At 37.8% G+C, this 21010-nt stretch overlaps 1 protein-coding gene across 8 annotated transcripts in view; it reads right to left on the bottom strand.

Annotated features, from left to right (window-relative positions):
* LOC125457582 (endothelin-converting enzyme 2-like) overlaps nt 1–21010 on the bottom strand; it is a 173168-nt gene that overhangs the window by 36915 nt on the left and 115243 nt on the right. For all 8 annotated transcript variants that reach the window (XM_048541996.2, XM_048541993.2, XM_048541998.2 and 5 more), the window contains 2 exons: nt 12808–12932; nt 252–398 (listed from right to left, as the gene is read on the bottom strand). In XM_048541996.2, coding sequence (XP_048397953.1) covers nt 252–398; nt 12808–12932 — 272 coding nt within the window. The remainder of the gene's footprint in view (nt 1–251; nt 399–12807; nt 12933–21010) is intronic.

The following is a 21010-nucleotide window of genomic DNA, read 5'->3' as shown; positions in this document are numbered from 1 at the left end:
GGTACTCCTAACATGTTCCTCTACACTTCTCAGTGATCCATACTTAATCTATTGGCTACATGGTAAAGGCAGAATAAAATACATGCTGAGTCATGAGTTGCAAATAATATGGTTGAATACAATTCTACTGCTGTTAATGGTTAACAGCATTTAATGATTAGACAAATTTGCATTTGCTACATCTGTTCTGAATATTTACACATTTTACATAATGAGTACTTTGAATAGTTTCACACATTAGCCTTACATACCTGAATGACATTGCTGTTGGAACTTTTGGAATCTGCGCTCACATAGACGGTGAAAAAAGGAACTGCTCTGTAAGTCCCAGAAACTGCTTTTAGCACTTCCATGAAGTTGTCTTTATCCCAGGGACCTGTAATATTCCAGCCTCCTGTCTGCATTAAAGAGATAATTTTATCAACTTGATTATTACTAACAATTTGTTGGACATAGAAAGTAAGCTATGGACTTTAAAACTGGCAGAAAAAAGGAAAACAACTTTTCTCCCTTTATTATACGTGTTTGCTGCTTTGCAAATGTTCATCTAAAGTGGATATAATTTTTCAAAATTTTATCTTTACAAACTTGTTATTAATTTTACACAGAAAGATGCAACCAATCTGAGGTGGTCAGGTGCTGAAGTACAGAACTGAGCCCAATTTTAAACACCTCACGCCTTTACACACAGATAGATTATATATCACACACTTCAAGATTTGTTCAGCACAGTTTCAGCTTGCTCCAATAAACCATGAGTATGAGTGAATCTTAATTAATGCTCACCATCTGAATATAATTAAAATTCAACTACTATTCAAAAAACATCCCTGCCCTTTCTCACTCATTTTTGGTGCTACTGTATTGCCCTTAACAGGCATTACATGTAAATTAATTAATTGGGAACAACTGGAAATTGGTTGACAATAGGTGAAAAGTAATACTGGTGGTTTAGAGGAGATAGAAATGCTGGTCACTTGTAAGTGAAAGCATTTCTGAATATAGAAAGAAAACAGTATAAAAAAATTCCAAGGGCCCAGATAGATGTCGCTGGAGCACTTGATTTTGGGGCTCTTACGGCACTGTTGTTACATGCTTACTTCTTAGCCAAAAAGGTCCAATTCCCACCTGCCACAGAGGTGTGACATAACCCATGTCTGAACAGTTTAATCAAAAATCAAAAAGAACATTCCACTGGTGAGAGAAGAACTAGCAAGATCAATCAGATCACTGTTTAACATAAGTTTCTTGAAAACCTGCATAACTGAATGCTTTGGAACAGCGTTTGTTTTAGTAGAATTTGTGTAATTTTTAAACTGCTACAGTCTGAGGAAGACTTTCCAACACCTGACTATCCTGGCATACAAACTGTATGCACAGAGAATGTTGCAAATGTTGCACATGTCCAGCTAACCCACAGATGAGATTCAAATTAGGCATAATTACTCAAAATGTTGCACATCAGAATCAAAACCCATATTTGCATCAAATAAACACTAAATGCAAACAAGCCTCTAAAAAATTCAAAAGTGTATGCAAAGCAATTCTAATTTATTCATTGGACAATAAATAAGCACTATATTCAATATTTCATACAAAGCTGATAAACATCGACCACAAAAGTTATTTGCATCCATCAAAATAAATAATCAAATTGGAATGCACTACACAAAATATTTACTAATATTAATAATTAAAACTGTTCTTGCCCATAGGAGGATAAGAAAAATAGGATGTGCTGCATTTCTTTTATATCCAAGGCAAGAATGCCTGAAGGTAGCAGGAAAGTAAAATTCCATTGCATGTACTCCTGCTCAACTTCAGGAATGCACTTTACAATAGTGAGCATTCATGGACCATAATTTGCTGTCACACGTAGATTCAACTTTTGGTTACAATTTTGTATTTTCCCTTCAAAACATTATGGGTTGATGTTTCTGTTGTCATCAATATTAGGACGTGAACATAGGACATATGGTTAGTAAGTTTGCATATGACACCAAAATTGGAGGTGTAGTGGACAGCCAAGAAGGTTACCTCAGAGTATAACGGGATCTTGATCAGATGGGCCAATGGCCGAGGAGTGGCAGATCAAGTTTAATGTAGAAAAATGTGAGGTGCTGCATTTTGGAAAGGCAAATCAGGGCAGCACTTAGCGTAGGAGTCAGGAGGTCATGGTGAGACTGTACAAGACATTGGTGAGGCCACTTTTGGAATACAGTCAGTTCTGATATAATGCGCTAGTTCCGTTCTTGTGCGATCTCACATTATAAGAAAATCATGCAATAGTTGCGCCATTTAAACTAATGGGGCCAGAATCGCCTTTTCACCAGTACAGATAAGGAAAGTTTACATTCTAAAAATAGCACTCTAAATTATTAAATTGCATTAAAGCCATTCTGCATTGAAAATTACATGTGTTATTGCAAAACCGACTCAATGCTTTTAATTCTGGCCTCCCTGCTATAGGAAGGATATTGTGAAAAGGTTCAGATTCTAAATATTCAGAAAAGATTTAAAAACATCTTGGTGGGGTTCAAGGGTTTAAGTTATAGGGAGAAGTTGAGTAGACTGGGATTATGTTCCCTGGAGCATTGGGGGCTGAGGGATAACCTTATAGAGGTTTATAAAATCATGAGGGCCATGGATAGGGTATATAGACAAGGTCTTTTCCTGGGGTGGGGAGTTCAAAACGAGAAGGCATAGGTTTAAGCTGACAAGGGAAAGATTTAAAAAGGACCTAAGGGGAAACTTTTTCACACAGCGCGTGGTGCCTGTATGGAATGATCTGCTAGAAGAAGTGGTGCAAGCTGATACAATTACAACATTTCAAAGGCATCTGTAGGGTACATGAATAGGAAGGGTTTAGAGTGATATGGATCAAATGCTGACAAATGGGACTATATTAATTTAGGATGAGTTGGACTGAAGAATCTGTTTTCATGCTGTATAATTCCATGACTGTATAACATTAATAAATACCTAATGAATCTCAGGAACGTATTTTTGAGATGACCAACAGTAAAGTCATCAACATTGTGTTAACTGTAAAAAGGCCCGAAAAATAAATTCAAAGGCGTTGCATAATGTAAACTCATAGTTAAAATGGAAATCCATGTGCACATCACAAAGTTGCAAAACAAATATACAAGAAATGGTGTACTAAGAGGTAAGTTATTAAGCCAATAAAAAGATTTGAGTTAAAAATGGGTTGTATAAATTATACTATACTTAAAATAATAGGATCAATGTGCTGCAGGAAAGCAATTTCCTATGGTTCTGTCTGATATGAATTATCTTTCCCTTAACTCTCTCAAGGTAACATTTTTCCTCTGCCTTTTGCTCCACTGACATGTATCTACTTAATGTCCACAAATCTATGGTCCCTGATTAAGAAAAATAATTATACAACTCATTTCTCTACCTTTCCTGGTCATGAAGCTTAGCAACGGCAAGTTAGAACTGTAGTAAAAAGTTTACTTTTCACTCTCTCCCTTGATTGGTTGTCTCCGCCTTCCTTCATCCACTCATGTCTCATTGGACAAACCCATCTGCACTGTTAATAATTCAAGGCATAAGAAACAAATAAAAATAGAAAATTTAGTAAAAATGCCCTGGGAAACGTAAGCATGAAAAGAAACCCAGAAGTTCTTTTTTTGGAAATAAATTTGAAACTGCAGAATGTATGAAATTACCACTCACCACTGATTCCTTAGAATCTTGGACACCCTTTTCACATGGGACACAATTTGTCAATGATGGTTCAATGCCAAACTATCAGAAATAGGAGGCAAGACATGACTTCTTTTGCATTTTATACAAAAATGTTCTACTGAGGTTCAGTATCACTGACAGGTCCCATAAACTAACAGTGTACCTCTATAATCCCACAGTAGAGATTTATGCCTGTCCAGTATCTAAGTAAACAATCATAAAGTTCAAAGGTGAAACGCAGAGTTCAGTAGAGTGACCACTTAGTCACTTGTGATTATCCTCAACTTCAGTACTGAGCACTTCTGAGCACAGGAAATATCAGGCATTGTTCTTCCTTTACTCATTTGTGAGACACAACTGTCACTGGCTGGCCAACATTTATTGTTAATCCCTAGTTTCCCTCAAGAAGATGACAGTAAGCTGTTTTACTGAACTGCTGCAGTCCACATACCACAAAGCCTGTTCAACCATTCAGTATTTTCATGGCAGATCTTGGGATTCAACTTTACTTTCCAGCTTGCTCTCATTACTGTTCAATTCCCTAACAGAGGGAAAAAAAAAATCTGACTATCCAAATCTTAAATGTATTCAAATGATGGCTCATCCAAAACCCTATGAGGTAATAAAAATTCCACAGATTCATAACCCTTCAAGTGATTTCTCCTCATCTCAGTCTGAAATGATCAACCTCTTATCCTAAGACTGTGACCTTTAGTTTTAGGTTCCCCAAACAGTGAAAACAATCTTTCAGCAACCTCTCTGTCAAGTCCTTTCAGCAACGTATATCTCTCAGTGAGATTGCCTCATTCTTTGAAACTCCAGGCAATATGGGCACTTATATTTAATATGATAGTTATCATATCTGCATTTTTTCCCTCCTCACTCAGACCAATTTTGTGAATCTTCATTGTATAGTACTACTTTGAATGCCAAAATATCCTTTAAGAAATGTGGAGTCCGAAACCACACACAACCCTAGATGTGATCTCACTAAAACCTGCACAATTTTAGCTAGACTTTGTTATTCTTGGACTCCCATCCACTTGCAATGAAGACCAGCTGCATTCCTAATTGCTTGCCACACCTGCATGCTACCTTTCTGCATTCATTGTTTGAGTACTCAACATTCACAAATTTTATACCTTTACAAAAAACATTGTTTGTCTATTCTTACTAGCAAAGTGAATAACTTTACACTTCCTTACATTATGTTGTGCCATCTCCCTGAACCTGTCTACAACGTCAGCTTTTGTGCTCCTGAGATGCTGCTTGGCCTGCTGTGTTCGTCCAGCCTCACATTTTATTATCTTACAGCTGTTGGTGCTTGTGTTGTCCAACAGCTTAACTTTCCACCTAGCTTTGTATCTTCAGCAAATTTATATAAAGCACTGTTTCTTCATCCAAGTTATTAAAATAGATTGTAAACAGCTGTATGTCCAGCAATAACCCATTCAGCACTCATGTATTCAATGACTGCCAACTTGAAAATGCCCATTTATGCTGTCAGCTTTTTATTCATTAATTGACAACTTATCTGTGCTAATTTATCAGCTACAATGTCATGAGATCTCATCTTGCTGGTTAACCTTTTGTGTGGCACTCTATTGAATGTCTTTTAGAAATTCAAGAATACTGCATCAGCTGGTTCCCTTTTACCTCTATCAGTTACATTCTCTGAGAACTGTTAACAAACTTGTCAGTCAGATTCTGTCTTTAGTAGACCTGTTGACTTGATCTAATCATACTATGCTTTTTTTAAGTTTAATGTCAAGATTTCCTTAATGTTGGATTCTAACATTTGCACAATCATTTTGTTATTCACTCGTTGGATGTCACTGATTGGACCAGCATTGGACCTGTTGCTGTTGCCATTTAGAAGGTGGTGGTGATTGGCTTCTTGAACTGCTGCAGTTCATATGTTGCAGGTTGACCCACAATGGCCTTAGGGAGGGAATTCCATGATTCGGACCCAGTGACAATGGAGGAATGGCAATATATTTCCAAGTCAGGATGTGAGTTGCTTGGCACTGAACCTGCCAGTGGTGGTATTCCCATGTATCTACTGCCCTTGTTCTTCTATAAAGAAGTAGTTGTGGGTTTGGAAAGTGCTGACTAAGGATTTTAGGTGAATTTCTGCAGACCATCTTGTGTATAGTACACATTGCTGCTATTGTGTGTTAGTGTTGGAGGTAATGGGCTGCATTGTCCTGGATGGCGTCAAACTTCTGTTACTGGACCTGCACCCATCCAGCCAAGTGGGGAGTATTCCATCACACCTCTGACTAGTGCTTTGTAGAAGAATAATTGCTAGAGCATTGACAATCTGCAGCCACTGCTTTTAATACCACAGGACACAGCTCCTAGGGAACTATTGGGTTTTCTAGTCCCTTAAGTTTTCCCAATACGTTTTTCCTATTCATATTGGTTTTCTTAATTTACTTATTTTTTTGGCTCAAGGTTATAATTTTATTTCTGATATAAAACTTGTGTCTTTAATGAAGATAAATGCAAAATATTTGTTCAACGCCTCTGTCATTTCTTGTTTCTCATGATAATTTTTCCTATCTCTGCTTCTAATGGACCAATGTTTACTTTAATGACTCTTTTCCTTTTCATATACTTTTAAAACTATTACAATCTGTTCCTAAAATTCTGGATCATTGACTTTCATTCTACTTTTTTCCTTTGTAATCAACATTTTGCTGAGCCTTTGCTTATTTCTAAAATGTTCCTAATCCTCAAACTTGCTTCTAATTTTTGTTTGCAATACTGGAAGCCTTTTCTTTTAATCTAATATTATTGCTCACTTTCTGGGGGAGTAACAGAAAGGTTTTTTTTTGTTGCTGACCTTTCTTTAAAAACAGAATGTACTTGTGTTGAATCTCTTTCTTGCAATGTTTCACAACGTTCCTTTACCACCAATGTTCCCTATAAGCTGTGCAGCTGCTCTGGCATTCCGGGAATGGTGATTGGTGTGCCAATGCGGATCGCAGCACTGGCTTCCAGTTAAAATTAGATGAGCACTGTTTGCCACCAGACCTTTTAGTTTCTATACACAACATATTGCTCCAAGAAACTATCACAATGACAGTTATAATCACCTTCTGCTAGAACACCCTTGCCAATTTGATTGTTAGAGCCTTCGTTATAAACTCCAATTATTTTTTAATTTTCTATCCTATGCCATGACTACTGTACAGGGGCCTATAATTTACTCCTTCCGTTATTTGCTCCTGTTGCCATTCCTAATTTCCACCCATACTGATTCTATTTAATGATCTTTTGAAAGCAGATCTTTTCTCACTAATGTCTGAAGATATCCTTTATTATTAAGGCTTATTATTAAGGCCGTTATGTCGGTTACACCAAAACATTGTGCACTGAGGAATATTTATTTTCCAACTATGACCAACTTGTAACTTAATCTCTGTGAATTTAATCACCATTAATCAAATTGTTTATTTTTATTTGCATGTCATCTATCTTTTTGCAAATGTTTTGTGCATTCAGAAAAATTACTTTCATGATTTTTAAATACAATTCACTAAAATGATCTTATTCACTGATTTATAATTTTTGTTAACTCTGTCCCTTCCTGCTTGACTTTACCTATATTGCTATACTATTCAAATGCCTCAACTTCTGTTTCAATTTCTAAATCCCCACCCTCATCCCACCCCACCCATCCAATTTGTTCAAAGCCCTATCCGCAGCCCTGGTTGCATGTATGGAATAGTTCCAGTATGGTTTAAATGAAACTCAACCCAAACAAGTAGCCCATTCTTCCCTGTGTAATGATGCCAGTGTCCCATAAACAAAATGTCTTCTTTCCTCATGATGCTGAGCCACAGGATTATTTTATAATCTGCTTGAGGCTATAAAAATTTGGGTATCCCAATATGATTAAATTCTATATCCAGCATCTTAATTTGGATCCCAACCCCTAAATTTCTCTTAATAGAACATTATTCCTGGTTCTACTATGGTAAAGTTTTGTATATAGTATGATGTGGATTCTGAAGAAGAGACAACTGGCAATTTTTAGTTCTCGTTCTGTGAAGGAGACTTGTTTACTTTTGGAAAAAAGACTTTATAAACAGGAAGTTCAAATCAGCCTTTCCAAGAAAGCATGTGACTTAAGAAAAGCTACATGGTGAGTTAACTTAGGAAGTGTTTATAAAGCTGAATATTTAAGATGTCGAGAAAGAAAGGCCTGGGGGACTTCAGGAAAAATCAGTGAGTCAATCTGTGCCTGTGTGACTCAGGGAAGGTCAAGAATCAAAAAGTCACATCTGATTATTGCACAGAAAGTCCAAAAAGAAATATTTGCAAATACATCAAGTGAGAATGAAATTAAAGAATTAAGTAGGACTGATACTTTACTCTCGTTGAGTGTCTATAGAAGGGTTTTGCATGGAAAAACAATCAATTTTTTTGTTATTTATGATGAGATATTACCAAATTGTCATACATATGGTAAAGCTGGATGAACATAGCAGGCCAAGCAGCATCAGAGGAGCAGGAAAATTTTACATTTCCGGTCGAAGAAGAAGGGTCTTGACCTGAAACATCAAACTTTCCTGCTCTCTGATGCTGCTTGGTCTGCTGTGTTCATCCAGTTCACACCGTGTTATCTCAGACTCACCAGCATTGGCAGTACCTACTATCCCTGTCAAACATATGATGCTTTGTTTTTGTTTATTTGTCTAATAAACTTTTTTTTTCATTAAAAGGACATCAGCAGACTCATTTGAACATGTTCAATGACTCATGGCCATGGCAATCAAATTGCAAAATTAAAACTTACAATTTATCAGTCAAGTTTCACTCTGGGATCTGGACTTGTCCAGTATTTCTATTGGCTAGGATCAACATTACAAATGTTATGAATCCTACATGGATCATGACAACTGGATTCTCCCACTCCAAGTTCATCTCCTGCTATAAGGAGATACACTGAATCTTGGCACTTGGCCAGTAAATAAAACTTCACAACTCCTGAACACTTGCTGCACAGAATAGTACATATGCCCTTTACCATCTCCTATCACTACCACATCCCTCTTTGATCTTTCTACTTGAACAGCATGCCTGGTGCCATGGTCAGACCTATAATTCAGTTGCAGTTCTTCTCTTCATCCACAGAGGCAGTTAACACTTCACACAAAGTCAATGGATTTCTTTGAGGTTACTTGCCTAAGGGTTTGACCACCTCCTGGAACAAAGTGTCGAGGTAACCTTAATCGCCTTTTAGATATATCGCTGTGCCTGAAGCCTGGACTCCAGCTTGACGAGTCTGAGCTGAATCTTTCCAGGTTGCATAACCTTGTATACTCTGGGTCACTGACATCCAGGAGCTTCCATATTATGTAGCTGCAATATATCACCTACAGTACTGACTTTATGATCTGTTAATTTATAATTCATAAATCAGTCTAATCTCAGTAAGCTTTACTACTGCTTGTAAATATTCAAAAACATATGTAAAAACCTTACAATTACCAATAAATTACTTGAGCTTTTAAAAGGTAAACAGGAAAAATACTCACCAAACAATCATTTACCTGCTTCCTTGAGATATCATACATTGATTTTTTTTTTCAGAACATAGCCAGTACAAAGGATGAGCACCCCCCACCGAAGGGAAGAGTATCTCTTCTCGGTACCAATTTCCCAAGCTCATACTTTGGGTCTAATTGCACTCAAATGATGAACTGTTGCCTTTATTTTGCTCAACATTTCCTCAACATACATTAGATACTTGTATTCAGTACAAATCAATATACAAAGTTATTTTAATATTTTTTCTGCTCTTCATAATGTATCAAAAATTACAAAGATACTCATTACTGGGTATCATTAAATGCAACAAAATCCCTGGAAGTGCATTACATGGAAAACATAGTACATAGAACATAGAACATTACAGCACAGTACAGGCCCTTCGGCCCTCGATGTTGTGCCGACCTGTCATTACCGATCTCAAGCCCATCTGACCTACACTATTCCATGTACGTCCATATGATCATCCAATGACGACTTAAATGTACCTAAAGTTGGCGAATCTACAACCGTTGCAGGCAAGGCGTTACATTCCCTTACTACTCTCTGAGTAAAGAAACTACCTCTGACATCTGTCCTATATCTTTCACCCCTCAATTTAAAGCTATGCCCCTCGTGCTCGCCGTCATCATCCTAGGAAAAAGGCTCTCCCTATCCACCCTATCTAACCCTCTGATTATTTTATATGTTTCAATTAAGTCACCTCTCAACCTTCTTCTAACAAAAACAGCCTCAAGTCCCTCAACCTTTCCTCGTAAGACCTTCCCTCCATACCAGGCAACATTCTAGTAAATCTCCTCTGCACCCTTTCCAAAGCTTCCACATCCTTCTTATAATGCGGTGACCAGAACTGTACGCAATACTCCAAGTGCGGCCGCACCAGAGTTTTGTACAGCTGCAGCATAACCTTTTGGCTCTGGAACTCGATCCCTCTATTAATAAAAGCTAAAACACTGTATGCCTTCTTAACAGCCCTCTCAACCTGGGTGGCAACTTTCAAGGATCTGTGTACATGGACACCGAGATCTCTCTGCTCATCTACACTACTAAGAATCTTACCATTAGCCCAGTACTTTGCCTTCCGGTTACTCCTACCAAAGTGCATCACCTCACACTTGTCTGCAATAAACTCCATTTGCCACCTCTCAGCCCAGCTCTGCAGCTTACCTATGTCTCTCTGCAACCTACAGAATCCTTCGTCACTATCCACAACTCTACTGACCTTAGTGTCGTCTGCAAATTTACAACCCATACTTCTATGCCCTCATCCAGGTCATTTATAAAAATGACAAACAGCAGTGGACCCAACACCGACCCTTGCGGTACACCACTAGTAACTGGTCTCCAGGATGAACATTTACCATCAACTACCACCCTCTGCCTTCTTTCAGCAAGCCAATTTCCATTCCAACCTTCTATATCTCCCACAATTCCATTTCTCCGCATTTTGTACAATAGCCTACTGTGGGGAACCTTATCAAACGCCTTGCTGAAATCCATATACACCACATCAACCGGTTTACTCTCATCTACCTGTTTGGTCACCTTCTCAAAGAACTCAATAAGGTTTGTGAGGCACGACCTTCCCTTCACAAAACCGTGCCGACTATCCCTAATTAATTTATTCTTTTCTGGATGATTATAAATCCTATCTCTTATAACCTTTTCCAACACTTTACCAACAACTGAGGTAAGGCTCACTGGTCTATAATTACCAGGGTTGTCTCTACTCCCCTTCTTGAACAGGGGAACCACATTTGCTATCCTCTGAACAGGGGAACCACATTTGCTATCCTCAATATTTGAAAAGGGATTATAATATCAGTCATGCTAACTCAGACTATAGTGCGATTAGTTGGGCTCAGGTAATTGCAAATACATGCACACGGCAAGGCCAAAGAGAACCACAGTTTTCTTAAAACCTTCACAGAGATGTCAGACACAGCTATAAATCAAAACTACCACTCCAGGTTCTTGTAGTTCTTTCATATATATCTAATATCAGGAAGTATCTTCAAGAATGTATGAAGACATGACCAAGAAAAACATAGTAACAAACAAGCAACTTTAATTCCATGAACAAATTGATTGTCATTTTCAACATTCAGAAAACACTGACAAAACAAGACAGGTAACTGAAGTGTTGAAATAAATATTTCCACTATTCAAAAAAAGATTAACGTTAACTTCCCTGTTATCCGTCACTAAAGGAATTGCAAATATAAATTATTTGCCTACCAGTTTCCAGACTCAAATGTTTATTCCTGTACCTTAAATCAAAAGCCCATAAAGACCAGTCTCAATCCTTATCTGAGACCTATGGGAAGGTTTAGAGAAGATCACGAACCTTTGTGCCAGTGGTCAGTGATTGTGGATGTCTCTGACATTGACAGGCTGAGCTAGGACAATCTACAGTTTGGAAATCATGGCACCAGGTAAAGCTGTTCAAGTGTGATAGTGATAGGAGATAGTAAAAGGCATGCATGCTATTCTGTGCAGCAAGTGATCAGGATAACAGAAACACAATTTCTAAACTAAAACTGAAAAAAGCATTTAGTTTTTTCCCTGTGTACCCCCACTCCACAATTAAATACTGAAATTTGGCTACAACTTGTTTTCAGCTATTAATATGCTCACACACAGAAAATACAAACGGGAGTAGGAGGGGATCTAGACTGATGAAATTTTTCCCATCTTGTCCACTGGAATTCAGTCCATTACGAACTCAGTGAGAAATTAAATGATTCTATACTTAAAATTTATAAAGCAATTCCTTTTCGCTAACCACCAAACCTTTAACTCAATTCCTCTCTCCATGTTTGTAAATTGCCAAGTACTGATAAATTTCTGGATTCAGGTCAGGGGAATAAAATAAATTGCCTTGCTTTCATAGAATCATTGAAATCTGCAGCACAGAAACAGACCCTTTGATCCAACTTTCCATGCTGACCAGATATCCTAAATTAATCGAGTCCCATATGCCAGCATTTGGCCCATCTCCCCGTAAACCCTTCCTATTCATCTAGCCATCCAGATGCCTTTTAAATATTGTAATTAAATATTTGTTGAGTAAATGCTTTTTTTGTTGTACATAGACTGCTTGCTTGTCCTGCCATTAAGTCCCACTCCGTCTTCAATGAACCGGCTGACTTAGTGCAGCTCTTCAGCCAACAGAGTGTGCTAATAGGCTGGATCTCCACTTCAATTCTTCCTTATATAAAAAAGACAAACATTCAATGCAAAACTGGGATCTATTCCACAGCACTTTATGAATTATATGAAATCCTTTCTATATAAAAAAAATCAAAATCATGAACCACAATTTAATGAAATAAAATCAATCTCAAAACAGAGCTCACTTCAGGGTTTACAACAGTCAGATGGTTCTGAATGATTACACTACCTTCAAACCTAACAGAATTTAATCAATTCTTCTAAAGCAGTTCTTTAAGACTTTAAATTGGTTCTGCATATAAAGCTTTAATAGAAACTAAACAAAAAACTTTAATATCTGTGACCTTTAGGACTTACCCTATTAATGAGATCAATCAAAGGTTGTGCACCAAGTTCTTCAATTTTTTGCTCATTCAAACAGGAAAGATAATAATGTTGAGCTTTCCGCTCTGCCTCACTGCTCGAATTAAAGGTGGAGTTTTCTGTAAAAGATAAAAAGAATTGTTATTAATCTAAAGGAATGGGCACATAATTAGATATGCATACATCTTCTCAGAGGATTAGTTCCCTGAAAATCAGTTAATACTTTTCAGAAACTGAATAGTTCAAAGCTTGAAAAAGAAATCTAAAAATATGAATGCCAAGTGTGTAACAATTTTACCATTATTACTATTAAGAGTAAGACTGCAGTAAGTTTGGTCACATGCACAAAATTGCTTTTCAAACCAAATCTATTTAGTGCTCATTAATATTCAGATAGCCTCAATACATTTTTAAACCCCAAATACAGATGAGCTTGCCTCCATTATAAAGCTACCGATAAAAAAGCAAAGGTCCAGCAAAAGTGAAGTGAAACTCAATTGCCCCAGTCCGTGCACACATGCATAAAATCAGTAAAGCTCACAAACAGTAGACATGAACCAGAAACACCTACTTTATAAGAGACAGATCACAACTAGTATTTGACAATGGTAGGTAACAAAGCCACAGTGACCTCATTAAGAGCTACATGTGAAAAGACTTTTCATGATTAAAAAAAGATAGGTTATTTGGGTCAACTACACACGAAACAAAGAACTACAAAAACAATCACAGTTAAAGAACATCAAGGCACTTGGCATTTTTGCCTCAGACTTCTTACAAGCAATGGTAGGAAATATGACTAAAAGAATGTCACTCAATGTATTCTTCAAGTACTTTTGCAACATCCATGGCATTCATCAACAGAGAGAAATATCACACGATAGTTATCGCAAAGATCTTCAACCATCAAACAATAAAACTTGTAAATGTATGCTTCCCAGGGGTACTTGTTACAGCTATCTCTTAAAATATTCGTGATGGAGGAAGTAAACAACTTTAATATTAACTTAAAATGTGACTAAAGAAGCAACTTCACCTACCTCAAAGTCCCTAACTACAGCAAGCTATATTTGAAAGACATAAACATCTATCTTGATGGCAAAGGTGTTCTACAAGATTTCTCAAACAGCAAAGAAAGTGCAATGCTGCAAACTGAAAACACACCCACAGAAAGAAGCATACATTTGTTTGTAGAAATCAGAACTGCAACAGGCTGAATTACATAGAGGAACAAACAATACTAGAAGCTCAGCAAGCAGTTTAAGCAAGTAGCAGCATGGGTTTACAAAACTCAAACTGAGTAACTTATTCAGCCAAATTTCTTTATTTTTTAGCTGACCGCCTCTCCCTTCTACCCCTAGAGTCAACTATTTTTCATTAGTTTATTTCATCTGGATATTATTCATTCCAAAGAATGTATGTAAAGTTGGAGGTGACGTGTCATGCTTTTATTGACATTAATGAAGGTTTAAAATGTATTTTGTTTTTCATGAAACATAAAAATTAGGAGCAGGAATAGACCATTTGTCTCTTCAAGCCTGCTGTGCCATTCAATTTGATCATGGTTGATCATCAATCTCAATTCCATATTCCCACATTTTCCTGATACCCCTCAATGCCTTTAAAATCCAAACAAAAATTATCTATCCCTTTCTTGAATATATTCAATGACTTGGCTTCCACAGCCTTCTGTAGTAGAAAATTCCACAAGTTCACTGTCATTTAAGTGAAGAAGAATCTCCTCATTTGAGTCCTGAATGGTCTACTCCGCATTCTGAAACTGTGTCCTCTCTGTCTAGGCTCACCTGCCAAGGAAAATATCTTCCCTGCATCTAGTCTGTACAGCCCCATTAGAATTTCATGTATTTCAATCAGATCACCTCTCATCTTTCTAAACTCTACTGTATACAGGCCCAGCAATCCTATCTCTCCTCAAAGGACAATCCTTCCATACTCACTATCAGCCTGGAATTGAGGAAGGGTCACTGGACCCGAAACATTAGCTATGATGTTTCTTCACAGATTCTGCCAGACCTGCTAAGCTTCTCCAGCACTTTCGGTTTGTTGTTGTTAGTTTGAACATGAAAGGATAAGGGGCAATCTGCGAGTAGTTTACAAAATTATGAGAAGCATGAATCAAATGGAAAATCAGAGTCATTACCCCGTATGGAAATATCAATTAGATTAAGGTAAAACTCGGTAAGTTCAAAGGAGATATGAGAGGCAAGATTTTTTATACAGAAGTGCCAAGAATGTGCTACCAGAGAACGTGAATACAACGGGAACATTTAAGAAACATCCTGACAGATATGTGAATACAAAGGGAATAGAAGGAAATGAACAACGAGGAGGCAAAGAATGGCACAGTCTTGGTGGGCCACAAGGCCTGTTCCTGCACCATACTGTTCTTTACTTGTGATGAACATAGAACATTACAGCACAGTACAGGCCCTTCGGCCCTCGACGTTGTGCCGACCTGTCATACCTATCTCAAGCCCATCTAACCTACACTATTCCATGTACGTCCATATGCTTGTCCAATGACGACTTAAATGTACTTAAAGTTAGCCAATCTACTACCGTTGCAGGCAAAGCGTTACATTCCCTTACTACTCTCTGAGTAAAGAAACTACCTCTGACATCTGTCCTATATCTTTCACCCCTCAATTTAAAGCTATGCCCCCTCGTGCTCGCTGTCACCATCCTAGGAAAAAGGCTTTCCCTATCCACCCTATCTAACCTCTGATTATTTTATATGTCTCAATTAAGTCACCTCTCAACCTTCTTCTCTCTAAGAAAAACAGCCTCAAGTCCCTCAGCCTTTCCTCGTAAGACCTTCCCTCCATTCCAGGCAACATCCTAGTAAATCTCCTCTGCTCCCTTTCCAAAGCTTCCACATCCTTCTTATAATGCGGTGACCAGAACTGTACGCAATACTCCAAGTGCGGCCACACTAGAGTTTTGTACTTGGAGCTTCTTGTATGTCTTACATTACCCAGATCACTCAGCTTATGACTTCAATATCATGTCCTACTCCAACTGTATGGTCAAGGGACTGCCTGTTACTTTAAAAAATTCTTCCTGTTTCAGATTCCCTGGATTCCAAATCCACATGGCAGCTATTTTGTATTAAAACACACTGTTTCACTGCAAAGCCTTGGAATATTTCTTTCATGACTGCCTGAATTCTATCTTCAAGCGCAGAGAAAGCAATTACTATGAGATCACGAAGCATCAATATCAATGTTTCAAAATCAGCAGCGGAAGTATTTCTGAAAGATGCTTTGATTGTGTTCATTATCCGAATGCCTACAGGCTCCCTTGCTGATGCCAATGACGCTGCCAGTTACGTAACGGCTGTGCACAATGCACAAAGACTCTGTTGCATAACAGTATCTGCAAATATACAGATTGCAATCTGCGGTATGGCGTGAAGAAATGAAGAAGCTGACTTACTGAATAGCTGATTGGAAACTGGAATCAAAAACTAAATCATCAGGGTCAAGAATAAAGATATGTATTTATCCAGTGGCAGCAAATCTTTGTTCAACTTTTACTTCTGCCTGATCCACATTTATGTAAGCTGACTCACTTTACACTTCCATGTAAATTTTGAGACCTTTGAGAGGACTGGTGCCTGATTCACTTGGTGATTATGTTGAGTACTGTAATGAAATTTGTTGCTGAAGTAACTCTACAGAGGCTGGTGCCCTGTCACCAAGACACCCTTTATTTACATATGGAGAGTTCTTGACACTGGATCCAGTTCCCACAGACCAAGGTCTCAGAATGAACAGGATTTCTGGCACTCCTGTTCTGATCTGTCAGCCAGGGTTCCCCGATTGGATCAGACAAACAGCAACAATCAGGGAACTCATATTCTATGAGGTCCACCTGGCTGACCTTGTTACAATCATCACAGTTGCTAGTTGCTTCCTGGGTTATGTTATACTAGTAACAAGCAAATGGCACAAGATAAGTATATGTTGTTGTTATGTAGACAGTTCAATTATTATATAACAGTGTGCTATCGGCTTTGCCTTATAATTGCTCAAATATATTGGAAGAGAAACTCTGCAATTATAATAGTTCTAAATTGAAAGCGTGAACCTCTTTTTAATTTATGCATTATCCATGCTATTCACAGCAGGAAAACTTCATAAGAACATTTTCAAAGTGCTACGAACCTCAAACCTCTGGGTCTGTATGCCTGACAATTTGAATAGATAATTTTGGTAGAAAGATAAATATACTTTAAATGTGTGATCATTCTGGGCTATGTAACTCACCAATATAGTCTCATAGGGAAGAGCATAAAAACCTAATTATCGTTAAGTTTGAGGCCATCCATTAAATTCCTTCTGCCATAATTTCTCTTTCAATGCGCATCAAAGCAGACTTTCACAAGAATCCCCCAACCTGAGCTCTAAACTCCCTCCTTTCTTTGGTTTCTCTTCTATCTTTGCCCATGCTATCCTTAATTATTATTTCGTAGAACGTGAATGGCACCTGGAAGGACAACATTTCTTGCTCTTGAAAATGGGACAGTGAGCCACTAGAGTACATGCACACTGCTGTTAGGAAGAGAGGTCCATTTTTTGATACAGCAACACTGAAAGAATGGCAAATATAGTTCCAAGTCAGGATAGTTTTTAGCTTGGACGGGAGCTTGCAATTGGTAGTGCTCTTACAAGTTTGCTATATTTTGCCTTTTGGATATTAAGGGTTGCAGGTTGAGAAGAGGTCATCAAAGGAATCTGCAGCTACTGTACACTGGTAGTGGAGGGAATGTGTGTTTAAGGTGGTGTGTAGAATGCCGATGAACTGTACTGTTTCGACCTGGATGGTATCATGCTTTGCAAGTTTTGACGGACCTACACTTAGCCAGAAGAGTATATAGTACATAGTATAGTATTCTGTCATACTCTTGACTTGAGCCTCCCTATTCTCTCCCTTGACTGATCCACGGTTGAAGACCTCCAAATCAGATTCAGCACTCCCCCAGCACTAAATCTGTTCTAATCAAAGTCACAAATAGCAAATGCTGTGCACTACCCATCTTGGATCTTTGCAACAATTCCGCAGTCTCTGACTCAATTGACTGCACCATCATTCTCCTTCCATCCTCCACTGACTAAGTATGACCATCTTAATTTTCTTCCACCATTATCTATCCAGTCACTTGCCAGAGAATCTACTACAAAGGTTTCTTTGATCATCCCACAATATTCATTCCTGCACGATTCCACAATCATATTTGGCCTTTGCCTAATCCTCAGAAAACATACCTCTAGACACAAGTTGGATTCTGCATGTACAGGATGAGACAAAACTCTACCTCTCCATAATATCTCCTGACTTCTCCACTATCTGTATTGTCAGATAGATTTGCCGAAATCTAACCCTAAATCAGATGCAATTTTAATAATTACAAATCAAGGTGGCTAAATCAAATATGTATCATTTCAACAGCTCTACCTCAATTCAACTGTTGTTTTTATGATCTTTGCAATCAATAACTACAATATTCTTATGACTGATCTCTCATACCACATTCTCCATAAACTTTAATGTAATTTGGTTGTCCCATATCCAATCCTCTCAAATGCTTTAAAATTACAGTGCTTACCTTGGTCATGCCCAGTTTTCTAACATCTCAAATATAAAACCCCAACCCTCATTTTGTATCCTTTTTGTTGTCTCAGTCCAACTATTGTTATGACCTTCTCCAGTTCGGCACTGTTCTAAAAGCCTAGTACTCCTCTTACATTGTATATGCATTCTTAATTAACTTTACCCCACAATCTGTGGGCATGTTTTCTATAATTTGGGTCCAAAGTTCTGGAATTCTCTTCCTAAACCTTTGTCTCCTCCTAGGAACACAGGACACAGGAGCAGAAGTAGGCAAATTGGGCCTTAAAGCCTGGTTTACCATTCAATGAGATCATACTTGATCAGATTGTGGTCTGAACTCCACTTTTCTGTCTGACTTCCGTAACTCTCAACTCCTTTACCAATTTGAGAAATATCCAACTTTGGCTTGAATAAATTCAATAACCTCCCTCCAGTAGTCTCTGGGAAGAGAATTTCACAACTCACAACACTCAGAGAGAAAAATTATCATCTTAGTTTTAGAGGGATTCAAGCTGTGTTTTTAGTTAATTAAATCCTTTAAAATCTTCTTTAGTGTATACTTTGAACAAGTTTTTAAGTCAGGTCTCTTGATAGTTTCTTCTTGGCTCAGTATCAAAATTATGTCTGATTATAATTGCCACATTGAAGGTGCTACATAAATGAACATGGCTTCTTAAAACTAAAATATCTTATGCTAGTGCTCAGGAACTGGCTGAATGCATTAGGACTGTCAAATGTATAAGTTTAGTCTTTTAGAATACCAATTTCTGTTCTTTAGGACCAACAAGTTCTCACTTCTCCATCACTTTGGATTGTTTTTCTAACACATCATTGACTCAAGGCACTCGAACAATTGCAACTGACATTTGTGACTTGTTTTGACTCTCTCATGTATTGGGTTACCTCCAGTGATGACATGCCTCAATTACTCAATCTAATCACACATGAACAGTTTTCTTCAAAGGTCCAATCATTTACAGCCTCTGCTGGTACTTGTTCCTGTGGTGGCCTCTAATCTGAATACCTTTCCCTTCCTGGGTTAAGTTGATAAAGAGCTGACACATGCTCCATCATTAAAGTACTGCTTACTCCTTGGAAAAGATACAGTGAGACTTATATTTTTCTAACAGTATTTTATACAAATTCAAGATAAAGGAATGATAGTCCTTTCAAATTTGTCAATTAGAGGGTTGAGAATGGGTGTGTAAGTGATAATGTATATAAAATTAATGATGTTCTTCATTCAGTGAAACCACAAATTGTTAGTTAAACTTTTGTTGTTTGTGTTGCTATTTGCTTCTAAAGCTCATGTGGCAAGCTACATAGTAAAACAGGACTCAAGCATCCTCACTGAACTTAACAATCTATGAGAAAGTGATTAGCCCCTGACATTTCCTGTATTGGTGCCTGAATGCTTACTGCTGTATAAATAATATACTCAACAGAGACCTTCATTGAAATTGTTAAGTGAAATGTGGTTCATTGACTCTCCATGTAAAACCTCTTGATTCTAATGACACAACTGGTATAGCAATACCTTCCAAACAATCTAAAATTCCTCATGTACTGCTTCTCGACCATGTTGTGGTTACTATTTCTATTGGTGGAGATCTGCTGCCAAAGTAATATCTGCTTATAAAAACTGAAAGAACTGTGGATGTTGTAAATCCGAAACTCAAAACAGAAGTTGCTGGAAAAGCTCAGCAGATCTGGCAGAAATCAGAATTAACGTTTTGCGTCCATTTCTGAGGAAGGGTCCGCGGTCCCAAAACATTAACTCTGATTTCTCTCCAACGATGCTGCCAGAAATGCCAAGCTTTTCCAGAAATTTCTGTTTTTGTTTCTAACGCCTGCTTTAGATCGACAGCTTTTTCACTGTTTGCACTTCCAAGCCAAGGGCGCCTCCTTGTCATGCACCATAGAAACTGTAGCCACAGCCATATCCACTGTACTCGTACCCATGAAGAGTAATCACAGTGTTCGATTCATTTATATCTGCTGTAATATTTCAAAGGCTTTCCCTTCAGTAATCGCACAGATGATTGCAACTATCTTTCATAGTTAAGGATTTTTTTTTTAGAAATTGTTTCCACTTACAACAGTCTTTCCCTACTTCATGTAAGGTGACCCTGTATCCTTTATAAATTACAAATACCACCCTCATTTTACCTCATAGCCTGAAGAGGTCACACATTTCTGCAAAATTAGTACCCACTGCACTACTTTTACACAAGACTTTACGGAAGGCAAAACAACCAGCACATATTTCTGTTTGATCCCTGCTCCCCATTCACTCAACAGAATTATCTGCAGAATTGGAACAAGTTGGCTATTTCAGAATAGCAGACGTTTATGTGCTTATTTGTCATGATGTAAATTGTAAAACTATTGCTACCATAGTCATGAAAAGGACTATGTTCAACTTCCATCATTTTGATTTTAATATGTAAGACTTTCAAGTACAAAAAATAGTATTGAAAAGTCACTGCTGATCTGAAATGGCCACTGTGATCACCTAACAAGCCACATCACCCACCTGAAGTACACAAATCCAGCTATCTCA

This window comes from Stegostoma tigrinum, chromosome 14 (genome assembly GCF_030684315.1).
Source record: "Stegostoma tigrinum isolate sSteTig4 chromosome 14, sSteTig4.hap1, whole genome shotgun sequence".
In the NCBI taxonomy this organism is placed as follows: domain Eukaryota; kingdom Metazoa; phylum Chordata; class Chondrichthyes; order Orectolobiformes; family Stegostomatidae; genus Stegostoma; species Stegostoma tigrinum.
The sequence above is the reverse complement of the archived record's forward strand: the minus strand, read 5'-3'. Positions and strand labels throughout refer to the sequence as shown.